Raw genomic sequence first — 23989 nt, 5'->3', positions numbered from 1 at the left:
GACAATAACTTGCATATCAGCCTTTAAAATTAGCACTTTTGTTTTCTCTCACAGACTTTTAAAGGGTGTTCAGTGGCTTTCGAATTTGCCGTGAACACCCCGAATTGTTCGCTATTCGGCAAACGGGCGTATAGCCAATGTTCGAGTCGAACTCATGTTCGACTCGAACAGACAGTTCATCCTTAATTATGATATGTATTTTGGTATTATGCAGTGTGTCCGTTACAACTTGGAGTTAAGTAGTCCTTTTAAAATTACCTCTTGTCATTTTGCGGAGTAGTGTTGTCTATTGATATTTTAAACCACACTACTAGCAATAGCATTTGCCAATGCCGAATCCTGGACTAACCAAAAATGGGCCGGTCACATGGCCATCAATTTAGGACACACCACATACCATATAAAAACTAGATGGTGTAGCAAGGTGGCACCGCTCCAGATGAAGTCCCATTGACGAAACGCATAGGGTTAGACTATACAGCGTCATTGCATCCCTTCAGGTTTCAAGTCGTGGAGTGCAGATCGCTCCGGTTTCCTGTTTTTAAACACTGTTTTCGCTTTTAATGATTTTTATTAAATGTGAGTACCCATCAGTATTATTAATACATTTTTGGATATTTGTACGGTATCACACTATGGAGTCTCTTTCCTCTCTACATGTGGGCAACATCTAAGAGGTTAACAGTGAGAAGGCCACTAACATTGCAGACAAGGAGGCACTTGGAGAACACAGGACAGGAAGTTTCCTCCCACTCCACGGGCTACACAGTGGCTCATACTGTGAATGTGAAATACCTCATTGTGGGGTAAATAATAGCAGTGAGTGTGTTTCTTATGGGACACTGTTTTCCAAGAAGCACAGAACAATTTGAAGGAGCACATTGTCACTTTATTGGACTTTTTTATACACCAGGGTTTAAGGACGGTATATGCATATTTCTGAACCCAGTTTCACAGCAACAATATACACCAGTCATATATGTTGGATTTTTTTTTTGCACAGCAATGTCACTTTGAATTACAGGATTGCGTTTATTTTATTTTATTTTTGTTTGAACAATATGCATTATATATAAGTGGTTAGGAAGTTTACACAGTAGGATTTTTGTGAATACACAAATATTTATTTTCGGCACTTTTTGCACTAAATGCACCCTTGACACACACCCCTCAAATATTTAGAGGTTGTAGGTCACCTCTTAATAAGAGCAGCACCTACCTATCCCCTCTTTTTCACAGGGGTACAATGTACCCCATACACAGTCACATGAGTAGGGCTTGGATCTGGGGGCCCTCTTGTTAAAGGGGGCTTCTTGATTCAGATAAACCCCCCACCCGCAGACTCCCACAACCACTGGCCAGGGTTGTGGGGAGAAGGCCCTTGTCCCCATCAACATGGGGACAAGATGCTTTAGGGAGAGGGGGCCCCCATGATAAGGACATGCATCCTGGTATGGTTCAGAAGGGGGGTGCTTGCTCGTCCCCTCCCTTTCCTGACCTGTCAGGCTGCATGCTTGGGTTAAGGGTCTGGTATGGATTTTTGGGGGTGACAGCATGCCATTTTTTTTTTTAATGTTGGCATGTCCCCTCCAAATCCCTACCATCCCGAATGGCCTGGTAGGGTTTTTTTTTGGGGGGGGCACTTTTTTTTCAGTGCATTTTTTTTAGCTGGCAAATAGATTTTTTTTTTACTTTCAGCTGTCAGTGGGAAACACACACTAAAACTAAAATGCATTGATGTGAACGTGTTCCATGTTAAAAAAAATGTATGCATTTCTTCAAAAAAGCAAAAGCATCAAAAAATGCATTAGTGTGAATCGAGCCTTATAGATTTCATCTTTGATATCAAGATCTGAAATCCAATTTCAATTTAAACTCACTAAATTATTATTTTATGACTATTTACTGGCATGCAATTGCATACCGTGGTTGATGATTTTAGCTACAGCTTTTTGTAAGTCCTTATTCCTCAGGCTGTATATAATTGGATTCATCAGTGGGGTGATCACAGTGTACAGCAATGACAAGAATTTAGTGATACCCCCTGACTGTCCTCTACTAGGTACCAAATAAACACCCACTATGGTACCATAAAAAATGCAAACAATAGTCAGGTGGGAGCTGCATGTTGAGAAAACTTTTTGTCTGCCGGTAATGGATGGAATTTTAAAAATGGTAATTATAATATATATATATGATACAATAATTATAAAGAATGGGATGACAACAAGAACAAAATTTATTATTGTCACTTCAAGTAGAACATTAGCAATATCAGAACAGGAGAGTTGTAGGACTGGATCAAGATCACAGAAAAAGTGATCGACAATATTGGGACCACAAAAATTCAATTGTGATACTGTTAAAGTGCCAATCAATCCTACTAAAAGACTTAACACCCAACATATGATAATCATCAACCAACAGAGCTGGAAGTTCATTAATAAAGTATAATGTAATGGTTTACAGATGGCCACATATCTGTCATAACACATCACTGTCAGAAGAAGACACTCAAGACCTTCAGAAACAACAACAAAAAAAAACTGGGTCATGCAATCAGAAAATGATATTATGATCCCTTTCATCAAAACAGCATGGAGCATGTTAGGAAGAATGTCAGTTGCCAGTAAGATATCTGATAGAGACAGCTGGGTGAGGAAGAAGTACACGGGAGAATGGAGGGTTTTGCTGTAGGACACCGATGTGATGATCAGGAAGTTTCCACATATTGTCAAACAATAATTCAAAAGGAAAAGAAAAAAGATCAGAAATGTTATACTGTGTGGAGTTTGAAGTCCTAATAGGTGGATCATGGTAATACGGGACGCATTTTTCTCCTCCATAACCAGAAGAGAAAACACAAAAAAGAAACAGCTTTGTTTAGAGGAAAAAAAAAAATAATAATTAGATAATCCTAACTAATTTGTGCTTGAATATTTAGAAAAGGTATATAAAATGTTAAAAGTGCCATAAGCCATACACCACATGATCAAAGGCTTGTAGGGATTTGACCATCTCAACTACATAAGCTTGTTGGACATCCCAGAGGCAGAACTACCAGGGTCACAAAGGCTGCACTTGCTACTGGGACCTGGATTTCCACCTGTGTTGGGGGCCCCACCTGCCCCAAGAGCCCAGACTGTGGCTTCCCAGCTGTTGCAGGGCTCTGAGCTGCGAATGTCTCTTTTACAGCCCAGAGCCAGCAATTCTAATGTAGGGGGGGGGGGGCTCTGCAGACTCTCAAGTAAGGGACACTGTGCAAACTCTGATGTAAAGGGCGCTCTGTGGACTCTGATGTAAGTGTTACTCTGCAGACTCTGATGTAAGGGGCTCTCTGTGTACTCTTATTTAAGGGGGCTCTGCAGATTCTGATGTAAGTGGGGTTTAGCAGATTCTGATGTAAGGGGGGCTTTGTGGGCACTGGTGTAAGGGGAGCTCGACAGACTGTGATGTAAGAGACACTCTGCAGGATCTCATTTAAGGGGGCTCTGCAGACACTAATTTAAGGGGGCTCAGAGGACTATAATGTAAAGGGTGCTCTGGGACCTCTGATTAAAGGGGAATGCTTTGAACTGATGTAAAGGAGAACTCTGTGAACTACGAAGTAAGGGGGGGGGGATCTGAGAACCCAGCTTAACCAGTACCAGCCATTTTCTGGCACTTTGTGAAAATAAGTTTTGTTTTCCTAAAAAATTTGTTAGAACCCCCAAACATTAGATATTTTTTTTTAAAGCAGAGGCCTTAGAGAATAAATTTGTGGGTTTTCAATTTATGTCATACGGTATCTGTGCAGCTGGTTTTCAAATGCAGTTTTTGGGAAAATAATAAAAAAAAATACACTTTTTTAAATTTTAATGCAAAAAATCACAATACATAACCCAGTTTTTTAGTAAAATATAAAAATTTAGGTCATGTTGAGTAAATAAATACCAAACATTTCACGCTTTAAAATTGGACATGTCCGCACAACAGCGGTAAATTTTACTATCCATAGGTGATGCTTTAAAAGCCTTTACAGGTTACAACTGTAGATATACAGAGCAGGTCTAGTGCTAGAATTACTTTCCATGATCTCAAATTTGCGGTGATACCTCACATTCCTTGTAATAGGAATAAAAGTGACAATTTTTTTTTTTAAAGAATGGTGTCAACATAAAAAATAAAAGGTAAAACAAATAATAATAAAAAAATGTTTTAAACACACCCCATCCCGCTGAGCTCACGTGCAGAAGCGAAGGCATACGTGAGTAGTGCCCGCATATGAAAATAGAGTTCAAACCACATATGTCTACGATCGGTAGAGCGAGAGAAATAATTCTAGCCCTAGACCTCCTCTGTAACTCAAAACATTCAACCTGTAACATTTTTTAAATGTCGCCTATGGAGATTTTTAATGGTAAAAGTTTGTTGCCATTTTACGAGCGGGCGCAATTTTGAAGCGTGACATGTTGGGTATAAATTTACTCAGCGTAACATTATCTTTCACAATATAAATAAAAATTGGGCTAACTTTACTGTTGTCTTATTTTTTAATTCAAAAAAGTGCACTTTTAAGAGCGCTGCGCAAATACAGCTGACAGAAAGTATTGCAACCGCCATTTTATTCTCTAGGGTGTTAGCCCTTGTACACACGGTCGGACATTCCGACAACAATTTTGTCCGAAACTTGTGTTGCATACACACGGTCGGACAAAGTTGTTGGAAAATCCGATCATACGTAACGTAATGACATTATTTCGTTACGACGGGACTATGTTCAGGCTAGTAGCCAATAGCTTTGGTCTAGGAATTTGATCTGAGCATGCGTGGCACTTTTCCGATGGAATTCTCTACACACAATCGGACAAAGTCCGATCAGATCATGTTGTCGGAAAGTTTTATAGCCCAGCTCTAAAATTTTGTCCGTCGGATATTCCGACTGAAACAGCCCGATGGAGCCCACACACAGATGGATTATCCGACAACACGGTCCGATCGGACATTTTCCGTCGGAATGTCCAACTGTGTGTACAAGGGCTTAGAAATTTTTTTTTTTACAATGTTTGGGGGTTATAAGTAATTTTCTAGCAAAAAACTGTTTTTAACTTATAAACAACAAATCTCAGAAAGAGGCTCGGTCCTTAAGTGATTAAATTAGAGTCTGTAAAAATATAGGCAAAGTAATAATATTTCAAATGTCTTATATATATATCTCTTATATATATATGGTGAGACCGATTGATATTGTGAGACAAATTTCCTTAATTAGTTCTGAGTCAGTGTAATTCAAAAATGTGTATTTATTTGTACACATTTAAATAGAAAAAAATACTTACAAAAATAGTACAATGATAATCATTAGTATCTTTAAAAATGTTTCTTATGGAAGATTTCAGGTTATACCATGTGGCCTCTATTGTCTAAAATGGCGGAATAACCCTTTGTATGCTGAATGTAGCTGAGATGTGTTTCTGAGATGTTCCTTCTAGGCTGCAGATCTTCAAGAGGAAGTCAAACCTCCAATCTTTTGATTATATCAACCAAGCTTCCAATTTTGTGCCGAAAGATAGCTCCTTTACAAAAGTGTGGGCTAATGAGTGGTTACTATAGCAATCTAACATATGTCTGGTAAAATTCTTAATGACAGGATATAGGGGGGAAGGGAGAGCCCAAACTTTAAACATCTCAGTTACATAGGATACAGTTCTAAAAGCATATATATATAATGAGCTGGGGAATTAAAATCCTGACAATGTATCACCTTACATAACCCTTAAAAGCATATATAATATACACTATTCATTAAAATCCTGACAGGTTTTAAATGTTTACTTTTTCAATTATCGCAAGTCATAACATAGAATTAATTGACTCAAAGTTTTCTTTCACACAGTATGGAATATTCATATTCTAAATAAAGTATAATAAAGTCAATTAAAATTTAGATATTAAGAATATAACATTCCCCTCTGAAATACTAATCATATTTTTCAGATAAAAATTGATTCTTCAACATTCATGTCACATTCAAACAAACTTTGATTCAATAACTCCAAATGTTTTGTCATGTACCATTGAATTAGTACCTCCAAAACCCATTTTCCTTTTCAACTTGTTTTGCAACAAATCATCTCCTTTCTTAACCAGTTGCCGACCGCCACACGACGATGTACGTCGACAGAATGGCACGGGCAGGCATATCGCCCCCCCCCCGGTGCCAGCGGCGGTCGGAATCCCTTCAGGAGCGATCCGGGATGAGGGGGCGGCCATTCATTCATGACCACCCCCTCGCGATCGCTCCTGACGAATGGAAGTGCAGCATTGCATCACTTCCTCTCCTGTAATGTAAACACAGGCAGAGGAAGTGATGTAATCTCTCCTCCGTGTCGGTAATTTTCGTTTCCGGCACCGAGGAGAGAGGATCGGTGAGTTGCACCAACACGACACTACACAGTAGAACATGCCAGGCACACTCACACCCCCCTTCACCCCCCGATCACCTCCCCAATCACCCCTGCACCCCCAGTCACAGTGACACCAATTGCATTTTTTTTTACATTAGTGTCATTTGTGACTGTAATAACTGTTAGGGCAGTTAGGGTTAGCCCCCTTTAGTTCTAGGGTACCCCCCTAACCCCCCCAATAAAGGTTTAACCCCATGATCACCCCCCGTCGCCAGTGTCACTAAGGCTGGGTTCATATTGCAGCGGTTTATGAGAACGGATGTGATTCGCACCGCACTGCAGTGCAAATCACATCCGATCTCTGTGCGATTCGAGTTCAGCCATACAGATAGTATGGCTGAATTCGCATCGCACCCACCGTAAACTCGCACAGCCTAATAAGCGATCATTTTTCTGATCGCTGTATTAGTGTCACAGGTGACGCTAGTTAGACAGGTAGGTATTTAGGTTCGCCGCAGCTTTTTATAGCGCCAGGGACCCCCATATACTACCGCATAAAGCCCCCTGATTGCCCCCTAGTTAACCCTTTCACCAGTGATCACCATATAACTGTTACAGGTGACGCTGGTTGGTTAGTTATTTTTTATAGTTTCAGGGCACCCGCCATTTATTACCTAATAAAGGTTTAACCCCCTGATCACCCGGCGGGTGTCATTTGTGACTGTAATAACTTTTAGGGCAGTTAGGGTTAGCCCCCTTTAGTTCTAAGGTACCCCCCTAACCCCCCCAATAAAGGTTTAACCCCGTGATCACCCCCCATCGCCAGTGTCACTAAGGCTGGGTTCACATTGCAGCGGTTTATGAGAACGGATGTGATTCGCACCGCACTGCAGTGCAAATCACATCCGATCTCTGTGCAATTCGAGTTCAGCCATACAGATAGTATGGCTGAATTCGCGTTGCACCCGCCGCACCCTCGCACGGGACCCTTTTTTTGGTCCGCAGCAGAATCGGATCGCATGGGTGTTCACACCATGCGATCCGCGTTTGCAGATCGCACTGCGATATGCGAACTGATCTGGGGGTGTCATTAACATTTCACTGACACTCCCAGCAGTTCGCATAGGGCAGTGTGAACTGCCGCCGGGAGGCATGCGATGCGGGAACCCGCTGCGGATTCGTGGCGTTCCCGCATCGCTCCAGTGTGAACCCAGCCTAATAAGCGATCATTTTTCTGATCGCTGTATTAGTGTCACAGGTGACGCTAGTTAGGCAGGTAGGTATTTAGGTTCGCCGCAGCTTTTTATAGCGCCAGGGACCCCCATATACTACCGCATAAAGCCCCCTGATTGCCCCCTAGTTAACCCTTTCACCAGTGATCACCATATAACTGTTACAGGTGACGCTGGTTGGTTAGTTATTTTTTTATAGTTTCAGGGCACCCGCCATTTATTACCTAATAAAGGTTTAACCCCCTGATCACCCGGCGGGTGATATAAGTTTGAGGGTCAGATAAGGTCTGCGTCGCCCCAGGCAGCGTCAGGTTAGTGCCAGTACCGCTAACACCCACGCGCAAAGCATACACCTCCCTTAGTAATATAGTATCTGATCAGATCTATATTAGCGTCGCCAGCAGTTTAGGTTTCCCAAAACGCATTGTTAGCGGGATCAGCCCAGATACCTGCTAGCACCTGCATTTAGCCCCTCCGCCAAGCCCAGCCCAGCCCACCCAAGTGCAGTATCGATCGATCACTGTCACTTACAAAACACAACACGCATAACTGCAGCGTTCACAGAGTCAGGCCTGATCCCTGCGATCGCTAACAGTTTTTTTTGTAGCGTTTTGATACAGTCGCTGACAGCCTAGGTGCTTTTTTACCTGTGAGTCTCACTAGTGTACCCCTAAATTTAGGGGTGTCTACTTTCCAAAATGGGGTCATTTGGGGGGGGGGGGGGTTTGTGCCATCTTGGCATTTTATGGCCTTCAAAACTGCGATAGGTAGTGAGGCGTAAAATCAAAAATTGACACCCTTAGAAAACCTGAAGGCGGTTCTTGGCTTTCGGGGCCCCGTACGTGGCTAGGCTCCCAAAAAATCCCACACATGTGGTATCCCCGTACTCAGGAGAAGCAGCAGAATTTATTTTGGGGTGTCATTTCACATATGTCCATGGCATGTGTGAGCAATATATCATTTAGTGACAACTTTGTGAAAAAAAAAAAAAAAGTTTGTAATATTCCCGCAACTTGTGGCAAAATATAAAATATTCCATGGACTCAACATGCCTCTCAGCAAATAGCTTGCAGTGTCTACTTTCTAAAATGGGGTCATTTGGGGGGGGGTTGTGCCACCTTGGCATTTTATGGCCTTCAAAACTGTAATAGGAGGTGAGGAGTGAAATCAAAAATTTACGCCCTTAGAAAGCCTGAAGGCGGTTCTTGGCTTTCGGGGCCCCGTGCACGGCTAGGCTCCCAAAAAATCCCACACATGTGGTATCCCTGTACTCAGGAGAAGCAGCAAAATTTATTTTGGGGGGTCATTTCACATATGCCCATAGCATGTGTGAGCAATATATCATTTAGTGACAACTTTGTGAAAAAATAAATAAATAAATAAAAGTTTGTAATTTTCCCGCAACTTGTGGCAAAATATAAAATATTCCATGGACTCAACATGCCTCTCAGCAAATAGCTTGGGGTGTCTACTTTCTAAAATGGGGTCATTTGTGGGGGTTTTGTGCCATCTTGGCATTTTATGGCCTTCAAAACTGTAATAGGTAGTGAGAAGTGAAATCAAAAATTTACGCCCTTAGAAAGCCTGAAGGCGGTGCTTGGTTTTCGGTGCCCCGTATGCGGCTAGGCTCCCAAAAAGTCCCACATATGTGGTATCCCTGTACTCAGGAGAAGCAGCAGAATTTATTTTGGGGTGTCATTTCACATATGCCCATAGCATGTGTGAGCAATATATCATTTAGTGACAACTTTGTGTAAAAAAAAAAAAAAAAAATTTTTTTGTCATTATTCAATCGCTTGAGGCAAAAAAATAAAATATTCAATGGGCTCAACATGCCTCTTATCAAATTCCTTAGGGTGTCTACTTTCCAAAATGGGGTCATTTGGGGGGATTTTGTACTGCCCTGCCATTTTAGCACCTCAAGAAATGAGATAGGCAGTCATAAACTAAAAGCTGCGTAAATTCCAGAAAACGTACCTTAGTTTGTAGATGTGACAACTTTTGCGCAAACCAATAAATATACAGTTATTGACTTTTTTTTTTACCAAAGACATGTGGCTGAATACATTTTGGCCTAAATGTATGATTTTGCGGTCTTTTTACGTTTATATCGCAAAAAATAAAAATCGCAGAGTCAGTCAAATACCTTTAAAAGAAAGCTCTATTTGTGGGAAAAAAAGGACGCAAATTTTGTTTGGGTACAACATTGCGTGACCGCGCAATTATCAGTTAAAGCAGCGCAGTGCCAAATTGTAAAAAGACCTCTGGTCATTGACCAGCAAAATGGTCCGGTCTGAAAGTGATTAATATCACTTCTAATTTGATAATATAATTTTTTCATTCTAAACATCAAACATAACTGGAATATAAGAAATAACATAATAATAATAAAAATAATTACAATAGGATGTGATAAAATATTTCCTGCTGCTGAAGTTATCAAAGTTTTTCCCCAAATGGATACACTATTACTAAATTTTCTCCACCAATTACTTCCTGAAAATTCTGACCATTGATGTAATATTTCTTGCAAATTACCTTGTTCATGTTTAAACAATACTTCTGCATTCTGCAATTCCTTAGCCAAAGCTATTAATAAACCTTGATCCTTTTGAATTATATTTGCCCATTTTTCCCATGGAAATTCATCTATTTGGGAAATATTATACTGTGTAGGAAGAACGCTAATATTTTTCATAAACATATTTGTTAAATTTGTTCTCAACCCATTAATACTTATTGCAACAATGTCTCCTTCTATACAATACAACCCTTGATTTAGGTTTTTTGTATTTGTACAAGAAGAGAAAAAAGTTTTAACCCTTTCTGTATCTGACATAATCTGAAAACAAACCTTCTTTTTATCTACACGAGTAATTAATTCAGAAATGATTCCAACATTTTCAATTCTTGCTGAACATAATGTGTGATTATGATAACAAGTATGAATTATACTTTTATCTTGATTAGGTAAACATATAATTTTAGACTGGAATTGTAAACATGATGACAAATCTAATTGTTCTAATTCAGAATTTTCATTGTTAAATACAAAATCTGTATACTGTAATTTATAGTATAATAATTGTGTATTGCTGACAGGTAATCCCAAAACAGTGATTGGAACCAAAATGTTTTCTTTTCCGGCTATTGGAATCATAGAAGAACTATAACATATGTCCTGCTTGCATCCTATCCATTTATTTACCCATAAATCTGTATAATTTATCGCATATAAATATTCTTTGGGCAAATACTGTAAAATGCCAAGAGGAGTTATTCCACTCTGAAATGCTTGCGCAATTATTTTAAAATTAGTGGAATATTTCCTTTGAATCTCTAAACATGCTCTGGCTATATGAGAATGTTGTTCACTTCTCATCAAATCAAGAGTAATATTTTGAAGATGTAAAATAAATGGACCCATTATATTAGCAGTTTTAATTACCATATTTTCTAAAATCTGATTTAAATGTCTTTGTATTTTAATACCATTACTTCCCACTAAACCAGCGGTTTCTAGATCAGACTTTAAAGTATTAATATCCATACTATTTGTTATACTCCCGATTGTGCCAATCCCTCCTAAAATACCTTCAACAATACCACGCTTATTTCTGTTATAATTTCTATTATTAATTCCAAACCATCTCTCAATACCCAATTCCATATTAACCAGATGTCCTTGACATTGTGGAAACCTTGTAGAAATTTTCCATTCTGGAACAGTAAAGTTCCACAAAATAATGACAAACTTTCCTTCTCTCAAAAGAGTTCTGGATTGGAAATGGTTAATCTGAAAAGGACTTGCAGAGAAACTTTTCTTATTAACACATGGAGTTTTCCTTGGAGACATAACAATAACTCTTGCCTTAGCACATTTCACCGGATAATTTTCTATTGATATGCAACATTCATATATGCCAGTATCATTCAAAGATACTCTCATTTGTTGATAAACAAATGTATCATTGATCCAATTCACACTACCAAAAATTCCTTTATGAATTATGATAATAGAACTGTAAAGAAAACTACCCAAAAACTCATCATTCCTTTTCCAAGTTAACAATGAATTTTGAGGTAAAGATGTTTTTGTATCACATATCAAATGCAAATTATCTTTATCTTCCATAATTTTCAAAGATTGTGGAAAAATATTAATTTCTGGAACAATCCTATCAACTATAAAGATATCAATTTTGACCCTTATTTGAGTAAATTTCCTTGTTACTTTAAAATCCCATGTTCTTACAATATCTCCTTTTTCATCTCCAATGATGTTTAAATATTTTGGATTTAATATCTTTACAACACTTTGAAAAAGATAATAAAATTGATCAAAGGAATAAAGTATTTTCACAGATCTTGACATAGTATTAGTAACATCTCCAGACCACATTGTTGACTCATTACCTTTTAAATAAATAGACCAGAAACTCCTCAACAATATGTTACATTCAAAAGTTCCGGTTTTGTTATTTAGTCTATAAGATCCCTGCATTTTGACAAAATTTGTTTTGGATTCTATTTTAACTTTGATTTCAATATTATTGCTGTGAATGAAATACAATTGTAAACAGAAATCATATCCCTGTCCTACACATATAAATCCATACAAATCTTCTGCTGTATTAACATCAACATCTCTAAAATTATGATTTTTGTCATATGCATTAATATCAATAACTCTATCATTTTTGTCCTTTGTAATGATATCAATGTTCTTATTTTTTAGTTCATCTGCATTGATATCAATGTCTACATCTCTCTTATTTCTGAATAACATATGATCTTTGTTGTGTAATTCTTCAATCCTGTCAGTCTTTGCATACCTTGAGCAATTCTTGATATATCTTATCACAAATAAAAATGTCACTAGGGAAAAGATGCATCCTGTGATGATGATACATTTTCTCTCTTTAAAACTTTTCTTTTGTTGATCCGACATCTTTTCATCTTTTTGGGATCCATGATTCCTCCAGATTAGATTTTTATAATTCATTCCTGAAAAAAGGAATGCAGCATCATTATCTCGAAATATAAAATTTGTTATACCCACATTTTTCTTTCTACGTACATGTTTCACTGAACTGAGAAGGTATTTGTACCCCTTGAACATCCCAAAATGTCCATGGACCTTCCCAATTACTTTGCCATGTTTCAACTTCTGAAACTCTAGCTCTGCCTGTGAGTGCATCTCACCATCTCTGGGTGTGACCTCACATGTGACAATTCTTTAATCATCTTTATCTTTTCTGTCTTAGACTTGTGCCAACAATATCTAATTTTATTTTAAATAAACCTTTCTGTTCCTGGTCAACTTAATAGACCGCTTATCTTGTACAAAAGATCATTTTGGTTTAACAACAAAATAACACAATGTTACAAAAAACAATATCAATTGTACAATATCAAAAATAGATTATTCTTACAATGAATATTAAATCCCATATGTGCGTGGATTTAATAACAATTCTTCATGATATATATGTGCCTTGTGTGTACTGGAATGAAAATTTCACTGGAATGTGTGTACTCCATTAATTGTCTGTGTCCTGTAACAAGATCACTCCTACAAAAACAGCCCCCACCTTTTTTTCCTTTCTAAGGTTCATTTGAGCAAGACAGTGCCACAGAATGAGCATTTTCCCTCCCACCTTTCTAAAACAATGGGCGTTACTCATTCTAAATTCTTAAGAGTAACTATGAATCTGATATGTATAAAAACATTTTAAACATACACAAACCTCTTTACCTTATCAATATATATACAAATTATTTCTTAATAATCTCTTAATCAAGAAACATTGTAATATAAAAACGTATATTTTTTTAGCTAACACAATGACATTTTTTATCATGAATTAACTTCCTTTCTCAACTGAAAATGTATAGAGAAGCCATTTTCTTTCACAACATCTGCAACCAATTTTGACTTCACGAGGCAACACAGACGCCATTTTCCTTTCTCTTTTAAACTCACAAGGAGAATACTTTGTAGCAGCAGAAATTGTGCTTCTTACACCCATTAAAAATAAATGGAACAACATCAATCCAAGTATTTCCTCTGTCCAACATCATTTTTCAATCCTAGATTTAATTGTCCGATTCGTCCTCACAACACACAACAATACCCGCAGACTGTGTATGATATAATACATGAAATCTCTGTTCTATTCCCAAGATTTTACAGATCCTCTATCATTACTGAAGTTTGCTGATATACCCCAAACTAGAAAAACATGATTAATCAACATCTAAACAATAGTTAAAGCATCATCATTAGTGAATCCCACCTGTAGGTGTTGTGATATATGAAACACAAAAATCCTTTTTAGTCATGACACAAACTTATGGTCTAATGACCCAAATAATAACTTAGTGACAACCTATGAAGAATAAAAAAAAAGCATTGTGACCTTTTTTTCCTCTGAAATTAAAGGAATCTGTGTGTCTATTTTCTTCACAACATAAATTGGGACCATTTCAGGTTGAACTACTAATTCTCCATACAAATCTGTTTTCTTAGCCAATGAATCTGCTGTTCTATAACCTACAGCTAACTCACTATCATTTTTTTAATGTGCTGGAATTTTTACAATAACATATGCAAGAGGATTACTCTCTGCAAGGTCAAAAACTGCTTCTAATGTCTCTTTCTGTACAAGAGTCTTATTGGATGAATCCACAAAACCTCTACATTTCCAAATAGGTAAATAATCAGTGAGAGAACGTACAACATATGAGCTATCACTATAAATCACTAGCAAACCTCTCTTCTCTTCCTTGTCAATAGTCAATGCAGTTTTTACTGCTTCAAGTTCTGCTCGTTGAGCTGAAAAATGTCCTGGCAACTTGTGTTGTATGGCAAGATTACATTTTGGATACCAAATTGAATACCTACTGCAATAACTGCCTGACATACAATATCTTGAACCATCAACAAATACAGGCTCATCAATTTTATCTGCTTTCTTAAACATAATGTATTCATTCAGTTGCTAATTGATTACCATGCTGAAAATGTATTCGGTTACTAATACAAAACTATTATTTTACCCTTCTTATCAAGTGAACTAAACCTTTCAATGTTCAGCCTGAACAAAACAAAAATAAAAACTTAATAATCATGACAATGAAACATTGATAAAAAAATAATAATCCAATGGATTATCCTTGAAAATATTAAAATTATATCAAAGTCCTCAATAATATTCCAAACGTCAAAACCAAATCTTTTAAAACTCAAATCAAAACTTTATTCATAGCCAGTAAACATCAACCAAAAAATTCTTACCATATCTTCAGTTAATTTAAAGGACTGCTACATGTTTTCAGAGTGTTATATGCTACATAATGAAACCTTTCCTGTCTTAATGGACTATTTTCAGTTTGCAATCTTTGCCTTTGGGCCTTAGAAGAAAAATACATTTGATTATTATGACCTCTATACCTCAGATTATTGCACCAGCATACAGAATATACCTCATGACGCCTGGGCAAAGTTTTCGGATAATACAACCTCTTTTGTATATCATTATTATTATTATTATTAGCCAACAAACAAATCCTAGATATGTGACATTCTCGTTTAAAATTTGCTCTTTTTGTATAAACCTTCCTCTGAGCATATGGCGATGAAAATTTACATTTCTGCTTAATATCAGTATTATTGAAGTCAACTGACTTCCCACTCTCATTGTCTGAGGAAATATTAACATTTTACTCATCACAAGACACGACGCTCAAGTCTGCCTTTGTCACATGTTCACTATCCTCCATTTTTAAGCACTGAGCATGTGCAATCTTTTCCTGAGTCAAAAAAGCAATTTGACTTTCATTTTCTTTAAAGGATTGCAATAATGCATTCAGTTTATGTTCCAATTCAACTTTTTCAATCAATAATTGTTCAGTATATTTCTTCTCCTGCATTGCTGCAATTTCTATTGCATTCTCTAAATGCTCAATATATGTACAAAAAGTTTCACAACTTGAACAACTAGGTTCAAAAAGTAAATTTTCCTGTATATTTTCATTTACATTTTGACTTTGGCATATCAAACACCATAGTATTATAAATGTTAACAAGCTTCATTACATTACGTCATTTTTTCTTTGTTTTAACTAATGAGAATCTATCCTTCTCAATGTCAGCATTTGCCTGAAAGCATTGATCATACATTGATTTCCATAAAACAGCATCAGAGACCTGTTTCGATAAACCTTTAAATTCTAATGTACTTTCATCAGCTAAAACATCTACAAATTCCATATTACTTTTCTACTCACCAAATATAAAACTTTTCAGTGTCCCCGCTGTACTCGAAATTCAAGTCTTTCAAGACTTCTGTATATCTGAAATTCTCCGGTCTTTCACAATCAATCGATCACATTTTCTTCTAGGTTCTTTTCAATCTTTGCGAAGTTAATTTCTGTTCATCACTTCTGTCCCCTCTGATCAAAGGATGGAAGTTGAAAAAAAACCTCTGACTTATGATTGACTGGATGACTAAGCCAATGTAAAAATATAGGTAATAATATTTCAAATGTCTTATATATATATCTTATATATATATGGTGAGACTGATTGATATTGTGAGATGAATTTCCTTAATTACCGTATATACTCGAGTATAGGTCGATCCGAATATAAGCCGAGGCCCCTAATTTACCACCAAAAAAATGGGAAAACTTATTGACTCGTGTATAAGCCGAGGGTGAGACATGCCTGTCCATCCCTGTGTGTCCATCCCTGTGTGTCCATCCCTGTGTGTCCGTCCATCCCTGTGTGTCCGTCCATCCCTGTGTGTCCGTCCATTCCTGTGTGTCCGTCCCTGTGTGTCCGTCTCTGTGTGTCCGTCCATCCCTGTGTGTCCGTCCATCCTTGTGTGTCCGTCCATCCCTGTGTGTCCGTCCATCCCTGTGTGTCCAGCCTACCTGTGTCCTGTGCCTCTTTGTCCTTCTGCAGCCTGTGTCCTTCTGCAGCGATATGCATGTAAAAACATGCCAGGATCGCCGCACCTCTTCTCGTCTGTGACAGACGGCGGCCATTCCACTGTTCAAAAGCCGCGCCTCTGTCTGTGATAGGCGGAACACTCAATTTCCCAGCAGTCAGTGTTCCGCCTGTCACGGACATCCTCTCATCCTCGTCCGTAGTATGAGGATGAGCGGATGTCCGTGATAGGCGGACCACTGACTGCTGGAAAATTGAGTGTTCCGCCTATCACAGATAGGGAGGAGTGGCTTTTGAATAGTGGAATGGCCGCCGTCTGTCTGCACGACACGCTTATCGGGTAGACAGACGGCGGTGACTCGAGTATAAGCCGAGGGGGGCACTTTCAGCCTAAAAAAAGGGGCTGAAAATCTCGGCTTATACTCAAGTATATACGGTAGTTCTGAGTCAGCGTAATTCAAAAATGTGTATTTATTTGTACACATTTAAATAGAAAAGAATACTTACAAAAATAGTACAATGATAATCATTAGTATCTTTAAAAATGTTTCTTATGGACGATTTCAGGTTATGCCATGTGGCCTCTATTGTCTAAAATGGCGGAATAACCCTTTGTATGCTGAATGTAGCTGAGATGTGTTTCTGAGATGTTCCTTCTAGGCTGCAGATCTTCAAGAGGAAGTCAAACCTCCAATCTTTTGATTATATCAACCAAGCTTCAAATTTCGTGCTGAAAGATAGCTCCTCCTTTACAAAAGTGTGGGCTAATGAGTGGTTACTATAGCAATCTAACATATGTCTGGTAAAATTCTTAATGACAGGATGTAGGGGGAAGGGAGAGCCCAAACTTTAAACATCTCAGTTACATAGGATACATTTCTAAAAGCATACCGTATATACTCGAGTATAAGCCGAGATTTTCAGCCTCTTTTTTGAGGCTGAAAGTGCCCCCCTCGGCTTATACTCGAGTCATCGCCGTCTGACTGCTCGATCAGCGTATCGAGCAGACAGACGGCGGACATACTACAATTCGAAAGCCGCGCCTCCGCCTCCGCCTCCGCCTGTGATAGGCGGAACACTCAATTTCCCAGCAGTCAGTGTTCCGCCTATCACGGACATCCGCTCATCCTCGTACTACGGACGAGGATGAGACGATGTCCGTGATAGGCGGAACACAGGCTGCTGGGAAATTCAGTGTTCCGCCTATCACAGGCGAAGGCGGAGGCGCGGCTTTTGAATTTTAGAATGGCCGCCGAGGCGCCGACGAAGAGCGGCGATCCTGGCAAGGCACGGGACGGAGGCAAGGCAAGGCACGGCACGGGACGGGACGGGACGGAGGCAAGGCACGACACGGGACGGAGGCAAGGAGGCAAGGCACGGCACGGGACGGAGGCAAGGAGGCAAGGCACGGCACGGGACGGAGGCAAGGAGGCAAGGCACGGGACGGAGGCTCGGGACACAGGCTCGGGACACAGGTAGGCTGGACACACACACACACACACACACACACACACACACATGGACACACACACACAGGGATGGATGGATGGAGACACACACACACAGGGATGGATGGATGGATGGAGACACACACACACAGGGATGGATGGATGGATGGACACACACACACACAGGGATGGATGGATGGATGGACACACACACACACAGGGATGGATGGATGGATGGACACACACACACACAGGGATGGACGGACACACAGGGATGGACGGACACACACACAGGGATGGACAGGCATGTCTCACCCTCGGCTTATACACGAGTCAATAAGTTTGCCAGTTTTTTTGGGGGTAAATTGGGGGCCTCGGCTTATATTCGGGTCGGCCTATACTCGAGTATATACGGTATATATAATGAGCTAGGGAATTAAAATCCTGACAATGTATCGCCTTACATAACCCTTAAAAGCATATATAATATACACTATTCACCAAATTCCATACAGTTTTTAAATGTTTACTTTTTCAATTATCGCAAGTCATAACATAGAATTAATTGACTCAAAGTTTTCTTTCACACAGTATGGAATATTCATATTCTAAATAAAGTATAATAATTCGGCCATGTGTGGGCTCCATCTGACTGTTTCCGTCGGAATATCCGACCGACAAAGTTTGAGAGCTGGGCTGTAAAATTTTCCGACAACATGATCCGATCAGACTTTGTCCGATCGTTTGTAGAGAATTCTGATCGGACAAAGTGCCACGCATGCTCAGATAAAATTCCTAGACCAAAGCTATTGGCTACTAGCGGAACGTAGTCCCATCGTAAAAAAAATAACAACGTCATCACGTTCTGAACGATCGGATTTTCCGACAACTTTGTCCGACCGTGTGTATGCAACAACAGTTTCGGACAAAATCCGTTGGACAAAATCCGACCATGTGTACAAGGGCTTAAAGAACAAATATCTCCATCCCTTTTACTTGTAAAAAGAGGGGGATAAGGGAAAAAGGGGTCAATGTTGTTCTGCGGTGGACTGGCCGGTATTCATTACCACACCTTGATCACTTTTTGATCACTCATTGTCCTCCTGTGACACTTATACACTATCTTGGACCCTGTTTTACATTTTTTACATCTCAGTTCCAGGTAATTTTGGTAGCTTCATTTTATATTGGTTTTGTTGTGGGTACTCTTTTCTTTACCATTCACGTTCCTGGTGATACATTCAGTCCCTTCATTTTAAACCTTTGTTTTTCTTTCATGGTCTACCCTTTTCTTGGTATTTGGTTACTTCTCCCCTTATTCATCAATTGCACTAGTCATTCTATGGCACACTGCTATATATTATTACTTTTTTTTTATAGAAGCCCTATCGGCATATACCCTACACCAGGGGTGTCCAAACTTTTTTCACAGAGGGCCAGATTTGATGAAGTGAACATGTGTGAGGGCCGACCATTTTGCATGACATTCTTTGAACCATTAAAATTTGGTCTGAGTGTGTCGGTCCGAGCACTAATACACTGCCCAACAAGAATTCTCTTGCCTTTGTTGCACTCGTTTCCGACAAACAGAGGAATGCTCTGCTCTTTAGGGGTACCGTTAATTCTTAATGGTACCCCACACATTGGAAAACATGGGGTGCTTTTGGTGCAGTGCAATTTAAAAAAAAAAAGCTTGGAGACTTCTTTCCCTGCATTTTTGTTTGTAGGGAAGCACATTGAAATGAATGGGCTGCCTTACACGCAGCCACACAGATGTGAACCAAGGGCTTGTTCACATGTCAGCTGTTTTTACCACCCCCAACTTCTCCCCCTTTTGCTGCAGAGGGAGCAGCTGGGGGTGTACACATGCTGTGGCTGCAGCTAGAGGTATACCCAGGGTGAATGTGCCTGCACTGTAACTACCCCGCAACTGTGTGGATTGCACAGTTTCGGTATAGTGATGCTGCATTTATGGGCCTAAAACAGGTGGTTAGGATGCAACATAATGCCTTATCACTCTTTACTCTTCAAATGCCCCTGAAAAGCAATCTGTGTATGGATTGCTTTTCAGAGGAGCAGCATTCCTGGCTGCTATCACACACAAGCCCTACAAAAGCATTTCTGATGGTACAATAATGATGCAGTTCTGATGGTACACATAGACACATGCAGAAACATACACATATGCACACACACACATACAGACAAATGCACACACACACAGACACATGCATACACATACATACAGACACATGCATACACATACATACAGACATACATACAGACACATGCATACACATACATACAGACATACAGACATACATACAGAAACATTCACACACATACAGACAAATGCATACACATACATATAGACATACATACAGACACATGCACACACACACATACATACACAAGCATACACATACATACAGACACATGCACCTTACATACATACAGAAACATGTGCCTTACATACATACAGACACATGCATACACATACACACAGACACATGCATACACATACATACATGCACACAAATACAGACACATGCATACACATACATACAGACACATGCACACACATACATACAGACAAATGCATAGACGTACATACAGACACATGCATACCCATACATACAGACATACAGGCATACACATACATACAGACACATGCACACACATACATACAGACAAATGCATAGACATACATACAGACACATGCATACCCATACATACAGACATACATACACATGCACACACACACACACAAACACACACACAGACACATGAATAAAGCCCTTTTAAAATGAATCTAGCTTTTAGCACAGTACTCTACCTTTCCAGCTTCCTCATTCAGCCGGTTACTGCACTGTAGGGGGAAGCAGAGAGCACAGCACACTCCCCTGCATTTAATTTCACTTTTGAAGTTGACGGAGCTTCTCACAGTGTCGAGATCGGGCTCATCTGACAGCCCTCATCCCGTGGCACACCAGGCGGGCTGTTCAAAACCGGGCCGCGGGCCGCGATTGGCCAATGGGCCGGACTTTGGACATGCTTGCCCTACACCATTCACAACTCTAGCCATTGATTGGGGACTCTTTTTTTAACTAGATGTTCATTGAGTGGTAGTCCTTGCCATGATGTTGCCACAGTGCCATTACCTCAGCTACTGGTGATGATGTCCCCATAATGCCTCCAGCCATTAATAATAATATCTATGCTTTTTAACAGAGATTCTACCCATAGGTAAGAGTGCTGGGATTATATTTTCTGCTCCCCTCTCACCATTATATTAATTACTACATTTATTGTAAATGTATACTCTATTACAAATATATCCAGTTTACACTTGCTCCTGATGAGTGGAAGTTGAAACGCGTCAAGATTTTTACAGATGTTATGTCACAGCAGTTATACATTACAATGCGATTTATAGCTTTCAGAATCATGAATCAATTATATACTACCATGGCTTCAACTTACCATGTTATTCATGTTATATATTTCTGGGTATAATACCATTTTTACTATGGAATATTCAGGTTTATTGATGTATGTTATGAAATTATTTTTACCATTATGTGATTTACAAAACATGTTTATTTTAAATCTATATGTTACTTACTTGTGATTAATTTGTATTGCCTAGTATGCCCATTTCTATCAATAAATATGTTATCTTTAATAAATTTATTCATTGTATTGTACTGGTGTGTTTCATATAAAGTCCTATTTTTCCATTATCTGTATGGAGTTTGTATTTTCTTCATGTGCTTGTGTGGATCTTCTCCCCACTACTGGTAGGTTAATTGTCTCCTATCTAAATTGGCCCCAATATGTGTAAGTCTGGGCATAAGATAGATTGTAAACTTCCTAAAAGGCAGAGATTGATATGAAGTGTGGCGTAAATTGTCTGTGCTATATAAATGCCTGCAGTACATAAATAAGGTAAGGTGCCCACAAACATTTGGTCATATATTGTATGTAGCTATCGGTTATTTTATACATTGCTGAGAAGAAGCATATGTGTATTGTTTGAAATATACATATGAAGTGTTTGGTGCTTGATCTCATGACCTGAAATCTTGAAAGGATTCCAGATTCCTTGGCACCGCTGGTTCAACGAATAGACCTTGAAGAACCCTCCAATTGCCTAGTACTGCTCATCTTAAATTACTGGTTCAATATGTAATTTAGATCTCTTGGCTTGGTACCAATTAAGTAAAACACAATTAAAACAAAGGAAAATAACTGATAATGGATGAAAGGGTACCAAAAATGGCAGTCTCAGGTTCCACTTGTCCTGTTCAATAGCCAAGATGCCATTTCTTATATCATTCCTTTTTCCGGCACACCTTTGAGCCTAGGCCTTATAATGTTAAAATCAACAGCTCAGCAGTAATGTCAATTCCACGTTTGAGACCCCAGCAGTAGCTCTACTCAAGAACCTTAATATAACATTGTGTTAGCTCTTGGATTTTTTTTTCTCCTCTGTAGTAGACAAGCCTGTTGCTCTTTGAATTATGCTATTAGTTGCAGTTTGAGCTTAATAATTGGATATTAAATTTATACACAAATCAACCATAACATTATGAAGACCCACCAAATATTGAGTAGGTCTCCCTTTTTCCACCTAAGCAGCCCTAACCCATTGCAGCATGGTTGTGCCTAGACCACTGAAGGTATTCTGTGGTATCTGACACCAAGCCAACACTGGCAGATCCCTTAAGTTCTGTAAGTTGTGAGTTGGGGCCTCAATGTTCTTCCAGCACATCCCACAGATACTCGTTGTTGTGTTCCTCATACCATTCCTGAACCATTTTTGCAGTGTGGCAATGTGCATTATCCTGTGGAAAGAGGCCACTGCTATCAGGGATTACCTTTTCCATGAAAGGTGTATTTTGTCGGGAACAATGTTTAGGTCAACGTAACATCCACATGACTGGCAGAACTCAAGATTGTCCATAAGAACATTACCCAAAGCATCACATCAGCTATGCACACAAACACAGCCATTCACATAATGTAAAAGAAAGTGTGATTTATCAGACCAGGCCACCTTCTTCTATTGCTCTGTGATCCAGTTATGACGCTCATGTGCCCATTGCAGGAGTTTATGGCTGTGGACATGAGTCAGCATGGGCATCCTGACTAGTCTGCTATTACACAATACACTGTGATTGCCATTGTTTCTGGTTTATCTACATCAACCTCAAGGACAACAAATGTATTTGCTGCCTAATACTGTATATGCCATAGGCTTTCAGATGCTATTGTTATGAGATAATCAATGTTATTCACTTTACATGTCAGTGATCTTAATGTTATGGCTGATAGGTGTATCAATCTAACAAAAAAAAAAACAATAAAAAAAACTAGTAAACTATGCTGAATAAATTTAGGAAAAAAGTAGACATTTCTTACACAAGTTAACAAAAACGATGCAGTCCATTTATCAATGAACTTTTTTAGACCTAAAATTGAAAACTGAATTAAGGTCCATCTGCCCGTCTACCTACCCCATGCTTCCTGCCTCCGGTCAAAGCTAAGAAGACAAAGCACATACTTACCTTTGATCTGGAGTTGCTGATTCCCTGATAGAGCATGCCACAAACCATGACCCAGGGACCAGAAATATCAAAGGCAAATACACAGACTGGTCTTTTTCCTTTTTTTCATGAAGGAAGACAGATCAGGCACAGTCTGACCTCAAGGCAGATTGTGACGTTTGGTTGGCTTTAACAATCCTTTTATCATTGTAATAAATATTTATATCAAATGTATTCTCAAGTACTTACAGTATTGTAAAATCCGTTGATAATGATGTAATGCAAAAAATAAAAATTCAAAGCGATTCAGTGCACCACAAAGTGGTTGCCCTCCAGTGATAAATTGACTAATCATACACAAAGATGTTCCTTTATATAGAAGTCAATAGAATTGCCTATAATCCCTGGGAACTGGAAG

At 39.0% G+C, this 23989-nt stretch overlaps 1 protein-coding gene across 3 annotated transcripts; it reads right to left on the bottom strand.

Moving 5' to 3' along the window:
* Positions 1 to 950: 950 nt before the first annotated feature.
* LOC143961478 (olfactory receptor 11L1-like) lies at positions 951 to 23989 on the bottom strand. 3 transcript variants are annotated; one of them, XR_013270478.1, is made up of 3 exons: positions 23821 to 23989; positions 15911 to 16075; positions 12495 to 12625 (listed from the first exon to the last, which is right to left on the bottom strand). XR_013270478.1 is itself a non-coding variant. In XM_077470775.1 (2 exons), exon 2 carries the CDS (start codon positions 2844 to 2846, stop codon positions 1899 to 1901), a length of 948 nt encoding a protein of 315 aa, XP_077326901.1. In that variant the 5' UTR covers positions 2847 to 2877; positions 23821 to 23989; the 3' UTR covers positions 951 to 1898. The 3 variants fall into 3 exon arrangements, 2 of the variants coding, with proteins under 2 accessions (XP_077326901.1, XP_077326900.1); XM_077470775.1 differs by lacking the exons at positions 12495 to 12625; positions 15911 to 16075 and adding an exon at positions 951 to 2877; XM_077470774.1 differs by having other exon boundaries at positions 9438 to 16075.

Source organism: Lithobates pipiens, unplaced genomic scaffold (genome assembly GCF_037356315.1).
Source record: "Lithobates pipiens isolate NorthernLeopardFrog02 unplaced genomic scaffold, aLitPip1_a1.2 Scaffold_8, whole genome shotgun sequence".
NCBI lineage: Eukaryota > Metazoa > Chordata > Amphibia > Anura > Ranidae > Lithobates > Lithobates pipiens.
This window is presented reverse-complemented; position numbering and strand designations above follow the sequence as displayed.